The 22,406-nt window shown below is 45.9% G+C and overlaps 1 protein-coding gene across 1 annotated transcript in view; it reads right to left on the bottom strand.

The window, feature by feature from the left end:
• Positions 1-302: 302 nt before the first annotated feature.
• The window catches only part of LOC121274778 (serine/arginine repetitive matrix protein 1-like), a 209,050-nt gene continuing 186,946 nt past the window's right edge, over positions 303-22,406 (bottom strand). Inside the window, exons 7-18 of the mRNA XM_041182116.1 lie at positions 20,918-21,019; positions 19,904-19,999; positions 16,701-16,802; positions 15,689-15,784; positions 12,741-12,842; positions 11,729-11,824; positions 8,896-8,997; positions 7,884-7,979; positions 4,936-5,037; positions 3,924-4,019; positions 2,119-2,204; positions 303-1,427 (exon numbers count right to left, since the gene is read on the bottom strand). Coding sequence (XP_041038050.1) covers positions 1,350-1,427; positions 2,119-2,204; positions 3,924-4,019; positions 4,936-5,037; positions 7,884-7,979; positions 8,896-8,997; positions 11,729-11,824; positions 12,741-12,842; positions 15,689-15,784; positions 16,701-16,802; positions 19,904-19,999; positions 20,918-21,019 — 1,154 coding nt within the window. The 3' untranslated portion in view covers positions 303-1,349. The remainder of the gene's footprint in view (positions 1,428-2,118; positions 2,205-3,923; positions 4,020-4,935; positions 5,038-7,883; positions 7,980-8,895; positions 8,998-11,728; positions 11,825-12,740; positions 12,843-15,688; positions 15,785-16,700; positions 16,803-19,903; positions 20,000-20,917; positions 21,020-22,406) is intronic.

Raw genomic sequence — 22,406 nt, forward strand, 5'->3', positions numbered from 1 at the left:
CTGAACCTCTCCAGGACAGGCTAAGAGCAGGGCCTGTAGAGGCAGGGGGGCGTCCAGCAGAGGTTGGGTTGTATCACTTTAATCACGAGACAGTGAAAGGATTTTAAGAAGAGGCTTTGACTCTGGGAGCTGGGAATGTGGAACCAACTCATCCCTCACACTCCCATGCCTTCCTGACACTGACACTCTCCACTCAGTGAGCAGCCCTCAAATAGAAATGGAGAGAAGAAAGGTGTCAGGTGATCCAACCATTCCAGTAAAAGATGAAAGAGCTTCCTAAAAGGTTCAGGTTAAGCGTTCAGAAATTTATTGTGCACACAACTCAAGCAACAGCAATTACACACAAAGTTTAAAATCAAACAGATTTCACATCAGACTGCTGTTATCAGTGATGTAAGCATGTTCTAGTTGTAAAATCAGTGTTCAGCCATTCAAACCCTTGTAATTGGAACACTGTTTGCAATCTTCCACTTTATTGATGCCTTTCGAGCTGAGATATTTCCTTGTCTGATTACCCATTAATTGAAGCCCAGCTTGCTGACCTGTGCAGTTTGTTTGGATTACCCTGTAGGGTCAATGAGTCATTTCGCAACATTTCTATTGATGGTCGTCAGTGAAAAATGTAAAAAAAAGAAATTCTTACTTTTCACTTCCTCATGAATATAATTCCGTGTAAGGAATCCACCTAGCATCAGTCTCTTATCTTAATTCAGCTGCTCCCCTAACATTTTCTTTCTGTCACACCAACATCATCGCAAATTTATACAGCAGACTAACCCAGCTATTGCCAAACGAAATTATCCTTAAATTCAATATAATCTTGACTTGTGAGCATATTTTTGGTTCTGCAAAGCCCAGCACCAAATTATTCCCCCATTCTACAGAAGCATTGATTAAATAGAGCATATCTTCCCAGTGGCTGTCCTGTAACAAGCATCTACCTGTGGTCCATGTGCCCATTCTCAGTGTTGACAGCTCCATGAAACTTTAGGGCTTTTACACATCTGGAGATCTTTAATCGAAAACCTTCATTAAACAGGAGATCACTTCCAGCCTGAAACGGGCCGGAACTGGTGGGCCAATCTGGCTTCAGGCTGGCCAGAGGTCACTGATCTAAAAGAGGGGCCGCATTCTATATTTAACTAAGCTTGAAGAACTCCCCCACTCTTGCAGTGTGGAGCTGAAGCAATAGGCGTATCAGAATCACACATGCCTAGTTGTGGACGATCACTTTGCTGACAGATTCATTGCATTAAAGACGCTGAAGGTAAAGCAGAGTAGTCATCGAGCGAGTTTGAAATGCACAAGGAGCTGGGATCACGGCGGCTCGGTGACACTCTCCATCTCTTTCACGGTTCTGGATGGTCCACACCTGAGCACTGAATGTCCTCGCGCTTCAACCCAATTAGACATTGATCCTTCTGGAGCTGCCGCAAACAGAAGAAATGATGGGTGAGTGACGCAATCAAGGGAGGGATTGGGCAAGATGACTGAATGTGAGAGCAGTGGATTGATCTTGAGAAATAGCTCACTTTTAAAAATTCATTCGTGGGATGTAGGCTTCCAGGTGGCTGTGTTCCCGTGTGTCTACTGCCCTTGTCCTTCCAGATGGTAGCGGCCGTGGGTTTGGAAAATGCTGTCTAAGGACCCTCGGTGAATTCATGCAGTGCATCATGTAGATTGTATGTACACTGCTGCTGTGTGTCAGTCGTGGAGGGAGTGAATGATTGTGGCTGGCGGGGTTGGGGGGCTATCAAAAGGGGCTGCTTTGTCCTGAACGGTGTCAAGCTTCTTGAGTGTTGTGGGAACTGCACTCACCTAGGCAAATGGGGAGAATTCCCTCACACTCCAGACAGATGCATTGTACATGGTGGACAGGCTTAGGGGTGGTCAGGAGGCATGTTGCTCGCCGCACGATTCCCAGCCTCTGAACTACTATTGTAGCTACAGTATTTCTTGGCGAGTCCAGTTTAGTTTCTGATCACTAGACGGTAGAATAACCAGAGTGGAAATTGGAACTGTTATCTGAGGAGGATGCTCCCGATCAGTGAATGAAGAGTTTGAAAGGGAGGATCTGTTTTTTGTCATGTTTGGCCTGAATGCAGTGCAGTCTCTCACCCGATCCATAATGATGTCCCTCGCTCTCTCTTCATTGAGCCCTCGTACTGAGGTGACCTTCACGCGAATCGTCTTGAAATCAGAATCTAACAGAACAGTCACAACATCAGCAGGTTAAACCTACCCTGAATTTCACAAAGGACCGATTGTGTGTTTAGAAAAATCACTTCCGTTTAAGATCAGCTTCCTCTAATCCAACTTATCATCCCCTCTCCTTTTTCCCTCTCCATATATCTCTTCATCTCACTCCATCTTATCACAATTCTCCGCTTTCCATATTAACATTTGGTATACTTACTCTTCAATGTCAGCCCCTTGTTACCTCTTCTTATATCATTTTCATCCCACGTTTACGTCTTGTCAGAGAGAATAAGAAAGGGACAGAGAGGGAGAGGCAGACAGAGAGATGAAGCCACAAGTGATACAGAGACTGAGATAGAAGCTCAGGAAATATTTACAAAGCTGCAGGCCGTGTCTCGAGTGATTTCACACAAAGCGAATACACTGTTTTGTTCTGTTTTAATTTGTTATGTGTCTGCATCGCGGGCAAGACCCGCATTTACGATCTACCCATAACAAACCTTGAGAAGCTGTTGGGCAGGCGCCTTCTTGAACCGCTGCAGTTCCTGTGCTGTCTCTTTTCTGTAGCGGCCATTACAACTGAATGGCTGCCTGGGCCATTTCGGAGGACAATTAGGAGTCCGGCACATTGCTCTGGAACTGGAGTCACATAGCATCCAGAGCTGGGAATGACGGCAGATTTCCTTCCCTAAAGGGATATTCCGGAAAGACAGGGGTTTGACAGCGATTCAAAATGATTAATCGGTGGAAGGAAGAGCTTTCTAAAAATATTTCTAATCCTGACATAGACAAAGTTTTGGTGTCTCAATAAATCAATGAATATGGGGAGCGGGCTGGAAAGTTCAGGTAAATCCCAAGATAAGCCACGATCGTAATGAATGGTGGATCAGGCTCCACGGGTCGAATGGTTTAGTTCTGCTCATATTACTTCTGATCTTTTATTCTGGACATCCTCACTTCCTATGTAACCTGATACCACTGCTTCACCACAGCGAATCATTCAGGACCATTACTCACCAAGGGATTCTCAGAAATCCTCAGCTGCAGAATCATCTACATTTCAACAGAGAAATAAATTTGCCGGGCCAAAACTGTCCAAATTCTGAGAGAAACAAGCAAAACAAAACCTTCAGCATGGAGCGGCGAACAGGAGTGAAAGAACAAGCGACAGACAACTGAAGTGAGCGATGAGAGACTGAAACACGTGTGAGAGTGAAGAGATGTGACTGGCAAATGGAGGAAGAGAGGAAGAGAGAAAAGGGGCTGGATTAGGCTAATTATAGAAAATACCCTCAATCACTAAATCCCAATGTGTTCACTCACTGCGTCCAACTCCCCTTATTTAATGCATCCCACTCCACACCCTGACTACATCCAACACCCCTCAGTCACTATATCCCACTCACCTCACTCATTGCGCCCCACTCCTCTCAGTCACTGCAACCCATTCCCTAAAGTCACTGCATCTAACGCCGCTCAGCCCATGTCCTACTCACATCAGCTACTACATACTTCACCCGCAGTCAACGCATCCAATTACTCACACTGACTACATCCCACTTCCCTCAGTCAATAAGTCCCACTTCCCCGCTGATTACATGCCGTTTCACTTTGTCACAGCACCCTACTCCCCTCAGTCAGCACACCCCAGACTCTTCAGTATCAGTTTGCAGCCATCACATTGTGTGAAAATTTTAAGTAGAATCTCCTCTCCAGACTGATACCTGATACTTCACATCCTTTTGGACTGGATGATTCAGGGAGAGAGGATTTTCGAGTCGACTGTCCCTCAGATTCCGGAGTTGGTGTTTTCCCTGGATCTGAAATGAGGAACGGAGACAAGGGAGATTGGAGAGCGCGTATCAGCTCAAGAGATCATGCAACTGGTAGCAAAGTTTAGAAAACGTTTCAATTCATAATTATATAATTTGGAACACGCAAATGTTAGTTTGCTCTGTCACTCCTGATTGTACCCCAGTCACTAACTCCCAGTCCCCTCAGTCACTGCGCCCCACTGACCCTACTCACTATATCCCTCTCCCTCCACTCATTACAGCCTTCTCTCCTCACTTGCTCTAACCAACTCCATTCAGTCATGACAACCCTCTCCCTTCAGTCACTAAATCTTAATCCACTCACTGACTACTTCCCACTCGCCTCACGGATTACTTTCCTCTCTCCTCACTCATTCCATCTCACTCCTCGCAGTCATTGCATCCCGCCTCTCAGTAATACCAACCCACAGCCCCCACTGAGTGCATCCCAACCCCGGAATCATTGCATCACGCTCCCCTCGGTCACTGCATCCCTTTCCTCTCCTTCACTACATAACTAATCCTGTCTCTCATTGCATGCCACTCCTCTAACTCACTACATCTCACTCCACTAATTCAATACATCTCAATCCGCTAAGTCACGAAATCACACTGCCCTCAGTCACTACATCTCACTCCCTTTAAGCACTAATTAGTACTCCCCTCAGTCACCACACTCCACTCTGCTAAGATATTAAACATCACTCCCTCAGTCAATGCAGTCTAGTTTAATGGAATATTACGTATATTTTTTCTCTGGCAATCTTTCAATCCAGTTTGCAAGAGATTGAATAATGTATTTGATTGAGAATGATTCCTGCCTTCACATTTACATGATCTGGCTCATTAATTGCCCTGATATATATATGAAAATCAAATTAAGTGAAGAAACCATTTTGAAACAACACCACTGTGCAGATACCTGAGTTTGAAGACTTTGATGATACAGAGGGAGAAATATCAATGGACTCTTTTATTTTCGATTGTTCCCTTGGTTCTGGAGTTAGGAACGTCCCTGGATCTGCTATAAAGGAGGAGGGAGAGGTGGGAGGGAGGAGTAGAGGGGGAAAAAGGAAAATTTCAACTGTTTGACATGAACTTCAGTAAATGTCACACAGCAAATATATTGAGGTTTAGGCTTGCTTAGCATTTCTGTACTTTTGTGATAAGAGAGTTCAACATGAATTTTGGTTTCAGTTTAAAAAGGTACTGGCATTTCTAATGAGCGTTTACAAATTATTAAATAAGCAATCACAAGATTAGTATAAAATAGTGCTATTGCCGTGCAACAGAGTGCCAGGCAGGCACCTATCTCTCACAGGCACACACGAAGGAATAAAGACAGCAGCTTGTGTGAGAAGCTGTGGAGCTCTGCTGGCTTTCAAGAATGTTGCCAAATGAATAGTGACTGATAGCTAGTCCCAAGCTAAAATTGGTTGAAAGTATCTGCCAGAGAGATTGGAACAAAGGCGACAGATAACCAGCCCCAAACTGAAGAAAATAGCACAAAATCTACAGGTGTGAAGCAGGAGAAAGTCTCAAGCAGGTCATCTTAATTAAGGTAAGAGTGAGAGGAAGAGAGACATGCAACATGCTTTAGATTTAAAGAGTCAAAACTTGCATAAAGCACATTTAAAGAGAGAGCCGATTGCAAGTGGCAAGCATGTGATATAAAGATGGGAAAATTCCAAATTAGGATTCCAGCGCTCAATCACTACATCCCACTCACTCAGTCGCTACATCCCATTCCCCTAAGTCCTTGCATCCTACTCCCCTCATTCACTACATCGCGCTCCCTTCACACAATAAATCCCACTCCTCTAACTCACTACATCCCACACTGCTCAGTGACAACATCCCAATCTGCTCAGTCACAAAACCCCACTCGTCTCAGTCACAACCTCATTCATTACATCTAACTTTCCTCAGGCAGTACAACCCAATCACCTCATTCATTACATCCCACTCATCTCAGTCAAAACATCCCACCCTTCTCAGTCACTAATTTCCACTCTCCTCAGTCAACATCCCACTCCCCTCAGTAATAACATCCCACACCCCTCAGTTACTATATCCCACACCCCTCAGTTACAACATCCCACTCCCCTCAGTTACAGCATCCCACTCCCCTCAGTTACAACATCCCACTCCCCTCAGTTACAACATCCCACTCCTCTCAGTTACAACATCCCACTCCCCTCAGTTACAACATCCCACTCCCATCAGTTACAACATCCTACTCCCCTCAGTTACAACATCCCACTCCCCTCAGTTACAATATCCCACACCCCTCAGTTACAAAATCCCATTCCCCTCAGTTACAACATCCCACACCCCTCAGTTACAACATCCCACTCCCCTCAGTTACAACATCCCACTCCCCTCAGTCATAACATCCCACTCCCCTCAGTCACAACATCCCACTCCCCTCAGTTACAACATCCCACACCCCTCAGTTACAGCATTCCACTCCTCTCAGATACAACATCCCACTCCCCTCAGTCATAACATCCCACTCATTTCAATCAAAACATCCCATCCTTCTCAGTCACTAATTTCCACTCTCCTCAGTCAACATCCCACTCCCCTTAGTCATAACATCACACTCCCCTCAGTTACAATATCCCACACCCCTCAGTTACAACATCCCACTCCCCTCAGTTACAACATCCCACTCCACTCAATTACAACATCCCACTCCCCTCAGTTACAATATCCCACTCCCCTCAGTTACAACATCCCACTCCACTCAGTTACAACATCCCACTCATCTCAGCTACAACATCCCACTCCCCTCAGTTACAACATCCCACTCCCCTCAGTTACAACTTCCCACTCCCCTCAGTTACTACATCCCACTCCCCTCAGTTACAATATCCCACTCCCCTCAGTTACAAAATCCCATTCCCCTCAGTTACAACATCCCACACCCCTCAGTTACAACATCCCACTCCCCTCAGTTACAACATCCCACTCCCCTCAGTTACAACATCCCACTCCCCTCAGTCACAACATCCCACTCCTCTCAGTTACAACATCCCACTCCTCTCAGTTATAACATCCCACACCCCTCAGTTACAACATCCCACACCCCTCAGTTACAACATTCCACTCCTCTCAGTTACAACATCCCACTCCCCTCAGTCATAACATCCCACTCCCCTCTGTCACAACATCCCACTCCCCTCAGTTACAACATTCCACACCCCTCACTTAAAACATCCCACACCCCTCTTTTACAACATCCCACTCCTCTCAGTTACAACATCCTACTCCCCTCAGTCATAACATCCCACTGCCCTCAGTTACAATATCCCACACCCCTCAGTTACAACATCCCACTCCCCTCAGTTACAACATCCCACTCCCCTCAGTTACAACATCCCACTCCCCTCAGTTACAACATCCCACTCCCCTCAGTTACAACATCCCACTCCCCTCAGTTACAATATGCCACACCCCTCAGTTACAACATCCCACTCCATCAGTTACAACATCCCACACCCCTCATTTACAATATCCCACTCCTCTCAGTTACAACATCCCACTCCCCTCATTCATTGTGCCCCACTCCTCTCAGTCACTGCAACCTGTTCCCTAAAGTCACTGCATCTAACGCCGCTCAGCCCATGTCCTACTCACATCAGCCACTACGTACTTCACCCGCAGTCAACGCATCCAATTACTCACACTGACTACATCCCACTTCCCTCAGTCAATAAGTCCCACTTCCCTGCTGATTACATGCCGTTTCACTTTGTCACAGCACCCTACTCCCCTCAGTCAGCACACCCCAGACTCTTCAGTATCAGTTTGCAGCCATCACATTGTGTGAAGATTTTAAGTAGAATCTCCTCTCCAGACTGATACCTGATACTTCACATCCTTTTGGACTGGATGATTCAGGGAGAGAGGATTTTCGAGTCGACTGTCCCTCAGATTCCGGAGTTGGTGTTTTCCCTGGATCTGAAAGAAGGAACGGAGACAAGGGAGATTGGAGAGCGGGTATCAGCCCAAGAGATCATGCAAATGGTAGCAAAGTTTAGAAAACGTTTCTATTCATAATTATATAATTTGGAACACGCAAATGTTAGTTTGCTCTGTCACTCCTGATTGTACCCCAGTCACTAACTCCCAGTCCCCTCAGTCACTGCGCCCCACTGACCCTACTCACTATATCCCTCTCCCTCCACTCATTACAGCCTTCTCTCCTCACTTGCTCTAACCAACGCCATTCAGTCATGACAACCCTCTCCCTTCAGTCACTAAATCTTAATCCACTCACTGACTACTTCCCACTCGCCTCACGGATTACTTTCCTCTCTCCTCACTCATTCCATCTCACTCCTCGCAGTCATTGCATCCCGCCTCTCAGTAATTCCAACCCACAGCCCCCACTGAGTGCATCCCAACCCCGGAATCATTGCATCACGCTCCCCTCGGTCACTGCATCCCACTCCTCTCCTTCACTACATAACTAATCCTGTCTCTCATTGCATGCCACTCCTCTAACTCACTACATCTCACTCCACTAATTCAATACATCTCAATCCGCTAAGTCACGAAATCACACTGCCCTCAGTCACTACATCTCACTCCCTTTAAGCACTAATTAGTACTCCCCTCAGTCACCACACTCCACTCTGCTAAGATATTCAACATCACTCCCTCAGTCAATGCAGTCTAGTTTAATGGAATATTACGTATATTTTTTCTCTGGCAATCTTTCAATCCAGTTTGCAAGAGATTGAATAATGTATTTGATTGAGAATGATTCCTGCCTTCACATTTACATGATCTGGCTCATTAATTGACCTGATATATATATGAAAATCAAATTAAGTGAAGAAACCATTTTGAAACAACACCACTGTGCAGATACCTGAGTTTGAAGACTTTGATAATACAGAGGGAGAAATATCAATGGACTCTTTTATTTTCGATTGTTCCCTTGGTTCTGGAGTTAGGAACGTCCCTGGATCTGCTATAAAGGAGGAGGGAGAGGTGGGAGGGAGGAGTAGAGGGGGAAAAAGGAAAATTTCAACTGTTTGACATGAACTTCAGTAAATGTCACACAGCAAATATATTGAGGTTTAGGCTTGCTTAGCATTTCTGTACTTTTGTGATAAGAGAGTTCAACATGAATTTTGGTTTCAGTTTAAAAAGGTACTGGCATTTCTAATGAGCATTTACAAATTATTAAATAAGCAATCACAAGATTAGTATAAAATAGTGCTATTGCCGTGCAACAGAGTGCCAGGCAGGCACCTATCTCTCACAGGCACACACGAAGGAATAAAGACAGCAGCTTGTGTGAGAAGCTGTGGAGCTCTGCTGGCTTTCAAGAATGTTGCCAAATGAATAGTGACAGATAGCTAGTCCCAAGCTAAAATTGGTTGAAAGTATCTGCCAGAGAGATTGGAACAAAGGCGACAGATAACCAGCCCCAAACTGAAGAAAATAGCACAAAATCTACAGGTTTGAAGCAGGAGAAAGTCTCAAGCAGGTCATCTTAATTAAGGTAAGAGTGAGAGGAAGAGAGACATGCAACATGCTTTAGATTTAAAGAGTCAAAACTTGCATAAAGCACATTTAAAGAGAGAGCCGATTGCAAGTGGCAAGCATGTGATATAAAGATGGGAAAATTCCAAATAAGGATTCCAGCGCTCAATCACTACATCCCACTCACTCAGTCGCTACATCCCATTCCCCTAAGTCCTTGCATCCTACTCCCCTCATTCACTACATCGCGCTCCCTTCACACAATAAATCCCACTCCTCTAACTCACTACATCCCACACCGCTCAGTGACAACATCCCAATCTGCTCAGTCACAAAACCCCACTCGTCTCAGTCACAACCTCATTCATTACATCTAACTTTCCTCAGGCAGTACAACCCAATCACCTCATTCATTACATCCCACTCATCTCAGTCAAAACATCCCACCCTTCTCAGTCACTAATTTCCACTCTCCTCAGTCAACATCCCACTCCCCTCAGTAATAACATCCCACACCCCTCAGTTACTATATCCCACACCCCTCAGTTACAACATCCCACTCCCCTCAGTTACAGCATCCCACTCCCCTCAGTTACAACATCCCACTCCCCTCAGTTACAACATCCCACTCCTCTCAGTTACAACATCCCACTCCCCTCAGTTACAACATCCCACTCCCATCAGTTACAACATCCTACTCCCCTCAGTTACAACATCCCACTCCCCTCAGTTACAATATCCCACACCCCTCAGTTACAAAATCCCATTCCCCTCAGTTACAACATCCCACACCCCTCAGTTACAACATCCCACTCCCCTCAGTTACAACATCCCACTCCCCTCAGTCATAACATCCCACTCCCCTCAGTCACAACATCCCACTCCCCTCAGTTACAACATCCCACACCCCTCAGTTACAGCATTCCACTCCTCTCAGATACAACATCCCACTCCCCTCAGTCATAACATCCCACTCATTTCAATCAAAACATCCCATCCTTCTCAGTCACTAATTTCCACTCTCCTCAGTCAACATCCCACTCCCCTTAGTCATAACATCACACTCCCCTCAGTTACAATATCCCACACCCCTCAGTTACAACATCCCACTCCCCTCAGTTACAACATCCCACTCCTCTCAATTACAACATCCCACTCCCCTCAGTTACAATATCCCACTCCCCTCAGTTACAACATCCCACTCCACTCAGTTACAACATCCCACTCACCTCAGCTACAACATCCCACTCCCCTCAGTTACAACATCCCACTCCCCTCAGTTACAACTTCCCACTCCCCTCAGTTACTACATCCCACTCCCCTCAGTTACAATATCCCACTCCCCTCAGTTACAAAATCCCATTCCCCTCAGTTACAACATCCCACACCCCTCAGTTACAACATCCCACTCCCCTCAGTTACAACATCCCACTCCCCTCAGTTACAACATCCCACTCCCCTCAGTCACAACATCCCACTCCTCTCAGTTACAACATCCCACTTCTCTCAGTTATAACATCCCACACCCCTCAGTTACAACATCCCACACCCCTCAGTTACAACATTCCACTCCTCTCAGTTAGAACATCCCACTCCCCTCAGTCATAACATCCCACTCCCCTCTGTCACAACATCCCACTCCCCTCTGTTACAACATTCCACACCCCTCACTTAAAACATCCCACACCCCTCAGTTACAACATCCCACTCCCCTCAGTTACAACATCCCACTCCCCTCAGTTACAACATCCCACTCCCCTCAGTTACAACATCCCACTCCCCTCAGTTACAATATGCCACACCCCTCAGTTACAACATCCCACTCCATCAGTTACAACATCCCACACCCCTCATTTACAATATCCCACTCCCCTCAGTTACAACATCCCACTCCCCTCATTCATTGTGCCCCACTCCTCTCAGTCACTGCAACCTGTTCCCTAAAGTCACTGCATCTAATGCCGCTCAGCCCATGTCCTACTCACATCAGCCACTACGTACTTCACCCGCAGTCAACGCATCCAATTACTCACACTGACTACATCCCACTTCCCTCAGTCAATAAGTCGCACTTCCCCGCTGATTACATGCCGTTTCACTTTGTCACAGCACCCTACTCCCCTCAGTCAGCACACCCCAGACTCTTCAGTATCAGTTTGCAGCCATCACATTGTGTGAAGATTTTAAGTAGAATCTCCTCTCCAGACTGATACCTGATACTTCACATCCTTTTGGACTGGATGATTCAGGGAGAGAGGATTTTCGAGTCGACTGTCCCTCAGATTCCGGAGTTGGTGTTTTCCCTGGATCTGAAATGAGGAAAGGAGACAAGGGAGATTGGAGAGCGGGTATCAGCCCAAGAGATCAGGCAAATGGTAGCAAAGTTTAGAAAATGTTTCTATTCATAATTATATAATTTGGAACACGCAAATGTTAGTTTGCTCTGTCACTCCTGATTGTACCCCAGTCACTAACTCCCAGTCCCCTCAGTCACTGCGCCCCACTGACCTTACTCACTATATCCCTCTCCCTTTACTCATTACAGCCTACTCTCCTCACTTGCTCTAACCAACGCCATTCAGTCATGACAACCCTCTCCCTTCAGTCACTAAATCTTAATCCACTCACTGACTACTTCCCACTCGCCTCACGGATTACTTTCCTCTCTCCTCACTCATTCCATCTCACTCCTCGCAGTCATTGCATCCCGCCTCTCAGTAATTCCAACCCACAGCCCCCACTGAGTGCATCCCAACCCCGGAATCATTGCATCACGCTCCCCTCGGTCACTGCATCCCACTCCTCTCCTTCACTACATAACTAATCCTGTCTCTCATTGCATGCCACTCCTCTAACTCACTACATCTCACTCCACTAATTCAATACATCTCAATCCGCTAAGTCACGAAATCACACTGCCCTCAGTCACTACATCTCACTCCCTTTAAGCACTAATTAGTACTCCCCTCAGTCACCACACTCCACTCTGCTAAGATATTAAACATCACTCCCTCAGTCAATGCAGTCTAGTTTAATGGAATATTACGTATATTTTTTCTCTGGCAATCTTTCAATCCAGTTTGCAAGAGATTGAATAATGTATTTGATTGAGAATGATTCCTGCCTTCACATTTACATGATCTGGCTCATTAATTGACCTGATATATATATGAAAATCAAATTAAGTGAAGAAACCATTTTGAAACAACACCACTGTGCAGATACCTGAGTTTGAAGACTTTGATGATACAGAGGGAGAAATATCAATGGACTCTTTTATTTTCGATTGTTCCCTTGGTTCTGGAGTTAGGAACGTCCCTGGATCTGCTATAAAGGAGGAGGGAGAGGTGGGAGGGAGGAGTAGAGGGGGAAAAAGGAAAATTTCAACTGTTTGACATGAACTTCAGTAAATGTCACACAGCAAATATATTGAGGTTTAGGCTTGCTTAGCATTTCTGTACTTTTGTGATAAGAGAGTTCAACATGAATTTTGGTTTCAGTTTAAAAAGGTACTGGCATTTCTAATGAGCGTTTACAAATTATTAAATAAGCAATCACAAGATTAGTATAAAATAGTGCTATTGCCGTGCAACAGAGTGCCAGGCAGGCACCTATCTCTCACAGGCACACACGAAGGAATAAAGACAGCAACTTGTGTGAGAAGCTGTGGAGCTCTGCTGGCTTTCAAGAATGTTGCCAAATGAATAGTCACAGATAGCTAGTCCCAAGCTAAAATTGGTTGAAAGTATCTGCCAGAGAGATTGGAACAAAGGCGACAGATAACCAGCCCCAAACTGAAGAAAATAGCACAAAATCTACAGGTTTGAAGCAGGAGAAAGTCTCAAGCAGGTCATCTTAATTAAGGTAAGAGTGAGAGGAAGAGAGACATGCAACATGCTTTAGATTTAAAGAGTCAAAACTTGCATAAAGCACATTTAAAGAGAGAGCCGATTGCAAGTGGCAAGCATGTGATATAAAGATGGGAAAATTCCAAATAAGGATTCCAGCGCTCAATCACTACATCCCACTCACTCAGTCGCTACATCCCATTCCCCTAAGTCCTTGCATCCTACTCCCCTCATTCACTACATCGCGCTCCCTTCACACAATAAATCCCACTCCTCTAACTCACTACATCCCACACCGCTCAGTGACAACATCCCAATCTGCTCAGTCACAAAACCCCACTCGTCTCAGTCACAACCTCATTCATTACATCTAACTTTCCTCAGGCAGTACAACCCAATCACCTCATTCATTACATCCCACTCATCTCAGTCAAAACATCCCACCCTTCTCAGTCACTAATTTCCACTCTCCTCAGTCAACATCCCACTCCCCTCAGTAATAACATCCCACACCCCTCAGTTACTATATCCCACACCCCTCAGTTACAACATCCCACTCCCCTCAGTTACAGCATCCCACTCCCCTCAGTTACAACATCCCACTCCCCTCAGTTACAACATCCCACTCCTCTCAGTTACAACATCCCACTCCCCTCAGTTACAACATCCCACTCCCATCAGTTACAACATCCTACTCCCCTCAGTTACAACATCCCACTCCCCTCAGTTACAATATCCCACACCCCTCAGTTACAAAATCCCATTCCCCTCAGTTACAACATCCCACACCCCTCAGTTACAACATCCCACTCCCCTCAGTTACAACATCCCACTCCCCTCAGTCATAACATCCCACTCCCCTCAGTCACAACATCCCACTCCCCTCAGTTACAACATCCCACACCCCTCAGTTACAGCATTCCACTCCTCTCAGATACAACATCCCACTCCCCTCAGTCATAACATCCCACTCATTTCAATCAAAACATCCCATCCTTCTCAGTCACTAATTTCCACTCTCCTCAGTCAACATCCCACTCCCCTTAGTCATAACATCACACTCCCCTCAGTTACAATATCCCACACCCCTCAGTTACAACATCCCACTCCCCTCAGTTACAACATCCCACTCCTCTCAATTACAACATCCCACTCCCCTCAGTTACAATATCCCACTCCCCTCAGTTACAACATCCCACTCCACTCAGTTACAACATCCCACTCATCTCAGCTACAACATCCCACTCCCCTCAGTTACAACATCCCACTCCCCTCAGTTACAACTTCCCACTCCCCTCAGTTACTACATCCCACTCCCCTCAGTTACAATATCCCACTCCCCTCAGTTACAAAATCCCATTCCCCTCAGTTACAACATCCCACACCCCTCAGTTACAACATCCCACTCCCCTCAGTTACAACATCCCACTCCCCTCAGTTACAACATGCCACTCCCCTCAGTCACAACATCCCACTCCTCTCAGTTACAACATCCCACTCCTCTCAGTTATAACATCCCACACCCCTCAGTTACAACATCCCACACCCCTCAGTTACAACATTCCACTCCTCTCAGTTACAACATCCCACTCCCCTCAGTCATAACATCCCACTCCCCTCTGTCACAACATCCCACTCCCCTCAGTTACAACATTCCACACCCCTCACTTAAAACATCCCACACCCCTCTTTTACAACATCCCACTCCTCTCAGTTACAACATCCCACTCCCCTCAGTCATAACATCCCACTGCCCTCAGTTACATTATCCCACACCCCTCAGTTACAACATCCCACTCCCCTCAGTTACAACATCCCACTCCCCTCAGTTACAACATCCCACTCCCCTCAGTTACAACATCCCACTCCCCTCAGTTACAACATCCCACTCCCCTCAGTTACAATATGCCACACCCCTCAGTTACAACATCCCACTCCATCAGTTACAACATCCCACACCCCTCATTTACAATATCCCACTCCCCTCAGTTACAACATCCCACTCCCCTCATTCATTGTGCCCCACTCCTCTCAGTCACTGCAACCTGTTCCCTAAAGTCACTGCATCTAACGCCGCTCAGCCCATGTCCTACTCACATCAGCCACTACGTACTTCACCCGCAGTCAACGCATCCAATTACTCACACTGACTACATCCCACTTCCCTCAGTCAATAAGTCGCACTTCCCCGCTGATTACATGCCGTTTCACTTTGTCACAGCACCCTACTCCCCTCAGTCAGCACACCCCAGACTCTTCAGTATCAGTTTGCAGCCATCACATTGTGTGAAGATTTTAAGTAGAATCTCCTCTCCAGACTGATACCTGATACTTCACATCCTTTTGGACTGGATGATTCAGGGAGAGAGGATTTTCGAGTCGACTGTCCCTCAGATTCCGGAGTTGGTGTTTTCCCTGGATCTGAAATGAGGAACGGAGACAAGGGAGATTGGAGAGCGGGTATCAGCTCAAGAGATCATGCAACTGGTAGCAAAGTTTAGAAAATGTTTCTATTCATAATTATATAATTTGGAACACGCAAATGTTAGTTTGCTCTGTCACTCCTGATTGTACCCCAGTCACTAACTCCCAGTCCCCTCAGTCACTGCGCCCCACTGACCTTACTCACTATATCCCTCTCCCTTTACTCATTACAGCCTTCTCTCCTCACTTGCTCTAACCAACTCCATTCAGTCATGACAACCCTCTCCCTTCAGTCACTAAATCTTAATCCACTCACTGACTACTTCCCACTCGCCTCACGGATTACTTTCCTCTCTCCTCACTCATTCCATCTCACTCCTCACAGTCATTGCATCCCGCCTCTCAGTAATTCCAACCCACAGCCCCCACTGAGTGCATCCCAACCCCGGAATCATTGCATCAAGCTCCCCTCGGTCACTGCATCCCTCTCCTCTCCTTCACTACATAACTAATCCTGTCTCTCATTGCATGCCACTCCTCTAACTCACTACATCTCACTCCACTAATTCAATACATCTCAATCCGCTAAGTCACGAAATCACACTGCCCTCAGTCACTACATCTCACTCCCTTTAAACACTAATTACTACTCCCCTCAGTCACCACACTCCACTCTGCTAAGATATTCAACATCACTCCCTCAGTCAATGCAGTCTAGTTTAATGGAATATTACGTATATTTTTTCTCTGGAAATCTTTCAATCCAGTTTGCAAGAGATTGAATAATGTATTTGATTGAGAATGATTCCTGCCTTCACATTTACATGATCTGGCTCATTAATTGCCCTGATATATATATGAAAATCAAATTAAGTGAAGAAACCATTTTGAAACAACACCACTGTGCAGATACCTGAGTTTGAAGACTTTGATGATACAGAGGGAGAAATATCAATGGACTCTTTTATTTTCGATTGTTCCCTTGGTTCTGGAGTTAGGAACGTCCCTGGATCTGCTATAAAGGAGGAGGGAGAGGTGGGAGGGAGGAGTAGAGGGGGAAAAAGGAAAATTTCAACTGTTTGACATGAACTTCAGTAAATGTCACACAGCAAATATATTGAGGTTTAGGCTTGCTTAGCATTTCTGTACTTTTGTGATAAGAGAGTTCAACATGAATTTTGGTTTCAGTTTAAAAAGGTACTGGCATTTCTAATGAGCGTTTACAAATTATTAAATAAGCAATCACAAGATTAGTATAAAATAGTGCTATTGCCGTGCAACAGAGTGCCAGGCAGGCACCTATCTCTCACAGGCACACACGAAGGAATAAAGACAGCAGCTTGTGTGAGAAGCTGTGGAGCTCTGCTGGCTTTCAAGAATGTTGCCAAATGAATAGTGACAGATAGCTAGTCCCAAGCTAAAATTGGTTGAAAGTATCCGCCAGAGAGATTGGAACAAAGGCGACAGATAACCAGCCCCAAACTGAAGAAAATAGCACAAAAATCTACAGGTATCAAGCAGGAGAAAGTCTCAAGCAGGTCATCTTAACTAAGGTAAGAGTGAGAGGAAGAGAGACATGCAACATGCTTTAGATTTAAAGAGTCAAAACCTGCATAAAGCACATTTAAAGAGAGAGCCGATTGCAAGTGGCAAGCATGTGATATAAAGATGGGAAAATTCCAAATTAGGATTCCAGCGCTCAATCACTACATCCCACTCACTCAGTCGCTACATCCCATACCCCTAAGTCCTTGCATCCTACTCCCCTCACTCACTACATCGCACTCCCTTCACACAATAAATCCCACTCCTCTAACTCACTACATCCCACACCACTCAGTGACAACATCCCAATCTGCTCAGTCACAAAACCCCACTCGCATCTGTCACTACCTCATTCATTACATCTATCTTTCCTCAGGCAGTACAACCCACTCACCTCATTCATTACATCCCACTCATCTCAGTCAAAACATCCCACCCTGCTCAGTCACTAATTTCCAATCTCCTCAGTCAACATCCCACTCCCCTCAGTCATAACATCCCACTCCCCTCAGTTACAATATCCCACACCCTTCAGTTACAACATCCCACTCCCTTCAGTTACAACATCCCACTCCTCTCAGTTACAACATCCCACGCCTCTCACTTACAACATCCCACTCCCCGCAGTTACAACATCCTACTCCCCTCAGTTACAACATCCCACTCCCCTCAGTCACAACATCCCACTCCCTTCAGTCACAAAATCCCACTCCTCTCAGTAACAATATCCCACTCCCCTCAGTTACAACACACCACTCCCCTCAGTTACAACATCCCACACCCCGCAGTTACAACATCCCAGACACCTCAGTTACAACATTCCACTCCTCTCAGTCACAACATCCCACTCCCCTCAGTTACAACATCCCACACCCCTCAGTTTCAACATCCCACTCCTCTCAGTTACAACATCCCACTCCCCTCAGTTACAACATCCCATTCCCCTCAGTTACAAGATCCCACTCCCCTCAGTTACAATATCCCACACCCCTCTGTTACAACATCCCACTCCCCTCAGTTACAACATCCCACTCCTCTCAGTTACAACATCCCAATCCCCGCAGTTACAACATCCCACTCCGCTCAGTTACAACATCCCACTTCCCTCAGTCACAACATCCCACTCCCCTCAGTCACAACATCCCACTCCTCTCAGTTACAACATCCCGCTCCCCTCAGTTACAACATCCCAATCCCCTCAGTCACAACATCCAACACCTCTCAGTTACAAAATCCCACTCCCCTCAATTTCAACATCCCACTCCCCTCAGTTACAACATCCCTAACCCCTCAGTCACAACATCCCTCTACTCTCTGTTACAACATCCCACACCCCTCAGTTACAACATCCCACACCACTCAGTTACAACATACCAGTCCTCTCAGTTACAAAATCCCACTCCCCTCAATTACAACATCCTATTCCACTCAGTTACAACATCCCTAACCCCTCAGTCACAACATCCCTCTCCTCTCAGTTACAACATCCCACTCCCCTCAGTTACAACATCCCACTCCTCTCAGTTACAACATCCCAATCCCCTCAGTTACCATTTCCCACTCCCCTCAGTCACAACATCCCACTCCCCTCAGTCACAACATCCCACTTTTCTCAGTTGCAACATCCCACTCCCCTCAGTTACAATATCCCACTCCCCTCGGTCACAACATCCCACTCCCTCAGTCATAACATCCCACTCCTCTCAGTTACAACATCCCACTCCCCTCAGTTACAACATCCCACTCCCCTCACTCACAACATCCCACTCCACTCAGTTACAACACACCACTCCCCTCAGTTACAACATCCCACACCCCTCAGTTACAACATCCCGCACACCTAAGCTTCAACAACCCACTCCCCTCAGTCATAACATCCCACTCCCCTCAATTACAACATCCCACTCCTCTCAGTTACAACATCCCACTCCCCTCAGTTACAACATCCCACTCCCCTCAGTTACAACATCCCACTCCCCTCAGTTACAACATCCCACTCCCCTCAGTTATTACATCCCACTCCCCTCAGTTACAATATGCCACTCCCCTCAGTTACAACATCCCACACCCCTCAGTTACAACATCCCGCACACCTAAGTTTCAACAACCCACTCCCCTCAGTCATAACATCCCACTCCCCTCAATTACAACATCCCACTCCCCTCAGTTACAACATCCCACTCCATCAGTTACAACATCCCACACCCCTCATTTACAATATCCCACTCCCCTCAGTTACAACATCCCACTCCCCTCATTCATTGTGCCCCACTCCTCTCAGTCACTGCAACCTGTTCCCTAAAGTCACTGCATCTAACGCCGCTCAGCCCATGTCCTACTCACATCAGCCACTACGTACTTCACCCGCAGTCAACGCATCCAATTACTCACACTGACTACATCCCACTTCCCTCAGTCAATAAGTCCCACTTCCCCGCTGATTACATGCCGTTTCACTTTGTCACAGCACCCTACTCCCCTCAGTCAGCACACCCCAGACTCTTCAGTATCAGTTTGCAGCCATCACATTGTGTGAAGATTTTAAGTAGAATCTCCTCTCCAGACTGATACCTGATACTTCACATCCTTTTGGACTGGATGATTCAGGGAGAGAGGATTTTCGAGTCGACTGTCCCTCAGATTCCGGAGTTGGTGTTTTCCCTGGATCTGAAATGAGGAACGGAGACAAGGGAGATTGGAGAGCGGGTATCAGCTCAAGAGATCAGGCAAATGGTAGCAAAGTTTAGAAAACGTTTCTATTCATAATTATATAATTTGGAACACGCAAATGTTAGTTTGCTCTGTCACTCCTGATTGTACCCCAGTCACTAACTCCCAGTCCCCTCAGTCACTGCGCCCCACTGACCTTACTCACTATATCCCTCTCCCTTTACTCATTACAGCCTACTCTCCTCACTTGCTCTAACCAACTCCATTCAGTCATGACAACCCTCTCCCTTCAGTCACTAAATCTTAATCCACTCACTGACTACTTCCCACTCGCCTCACGGATTACTTTCCTCTCTCCTCACTCATTCCATCTCACTCCTCACAGTCATTGCATCCCGCCTCTCAGTAATTCCAACCCACAGCCCCCACTGAGTGCATCCCAACCCCGGAATCATTGCATCAAGCTCCCCTCGGTCACTGCATCCCACTCCTCTCCTTCACTACATAACTAATCCTGTCTCTCATTGCATGCCACTCCTCTAACTCACTACATCTCACTCCACTAATTCAATACATCTCAATCCGCTAAGTCACGAAATCACACTGCCCTCAGTCACTACATCTCACTCCCTTTAAACACTAATTACTACTCCCCTCAGTCACCACACTCCACTCTGTTAAGATATTCAACATCACTCCCTCAGTCAATGCAGTCTAGTTTAATGGAATATTACGTATATTTTTTCTCTGGAAATCTTTCAATCCAGTTTGCAAGAGATTGAATAATGTATTTGATTGAGAATGATTCCTGCCTTCACATTTACATGATCTGGCTCATTAATTGCCCTGATATATATATATGAAAATCAAATTAAGTGAAGAAACCATTTTGAAACAACACCACTGTGCAGATACCTGAGTTTGAAGACTTTGATGATACAGAGGGAGAAATATCAATGGACTCTTTTATTTTCGATTGTTCCCTTGGTTCTGGAGTTAGGAACGTCCCTGGATCTGCTATAAAGGAGGAGGGAGAGGTGGGAGGGAGGAGTAGAGGGGGAAAAAGGAAAATTTCAACTGTTTGACATGAACTTCAGTAAATGTCACACAGCAAATATATTGAGGTTTAGGCTTGCTTAGCATTTCTGTACTTTTGTGATAAGAGAGTTCAACATGAATTTTGGTTTCAGTTTAAAAAGGTACTGGCATTTCTAATGAGCGTTTACAAATTATTAAATAAGCAATCACAAGATTAGTATAAAATAGTGCTATTGCCGTGCAACAGAGTGCCAGGCAGGCACCTATCTCTCACAGGCACACACGAAGGAATAAAGACAGCAGCTTGTGTGAGAAGCTGTGGAGCTCTGCTGGCTTTCAAGAATGTTGCCAAATGAATAGTGACAGATAGCTAGTCCCAAGCTAAAATTGGTTGAAAGTATCCGCCAGAGAGATTGGAACAAAGGCGACAGATAACCAGCCCCAAACTGAAGAAAATAGCACAAAAATCTACAGGTATCAAGCAGGAGAAAGTCTCAAGCAGGTCATCTTAACTAAGGTAAGAGTGAGAGGAAGAGAGACATGCAACATGCTTTAGATTTAAAGAGTCAAAACCTGCATAAAGCACATTTAAAGAGAGAGCCGATTGCAAGTGGCAAGCATGTGATATAAAGATGGGAAAATTCCAAATTAGGATTCCAGCGCTCAATCACTACATCCCACTCACTCAGTCGCTACATCCCATACCCCTAAGTCCTTGCATCCTACTCCCCTCACTCACTACATCGCACTCCCTTCACACAATAAATCCCACTCCTCTAACTCACTACATCCCACACCACTCAGTGACAACATCCCAATCTGCTCAGTCACAAAACCCCACTCGCATCTGTCACTACCTCATTCATTACATCTATCTTTCCTCAGGCAGTACAACCCACTCACCTCATTCATTACATCCCACTCATCTCAGTCAAAACATCCCACCCTGCTCAGTCACTAATTTCCAATCTCCTCAGTCAACATCCCACTCCCCTCAGTCATAACATCCCACTCCCTTCAGTTACAATATCCCACACCCTTCAGTTACAACATCCCACTCCCTTCAGTTACAACATCCCACTCCTCTCAGTTACAACATCCCACGCCTCTCACTTACAACATCCCACTCCCCGCAGTTACAACATCCTACTCCCCTCAGTTACAACATCCCACTCCCCTCAGTCACAACATCCCACTCCCTTCAGTCACAAAATCCCACTCCTCTCAGTAACAATATCCCACTCCCCTCAGTTACAACACACCACTCCCCTCAGTTACAACATCCCACACCCCTCAGTTACAACATCCCACACCCCGCAGTTACAACATCCCAGACACCTCAGTTACAACATTCCACTCCTCTCAG

The sequence above is a fragment of the Carcharodon carcharias genome (genome assembly GCF_017639515.1).
Source record: "Carcharodon carcharias isolate sCarCar2 chromosome 38 unlocalized genomic scaffold, sCarCar2.pri SUPER_38_unloc_15, whole genome shotgun sequence".
In the NCBI taxonomy this organism is placed as follows: Eukaryota; Metazoa; Chordata; class Chondrichthyes; order Lamniformes; family Lamnidae; genus Carcharodon; species Carcharodon carcharias.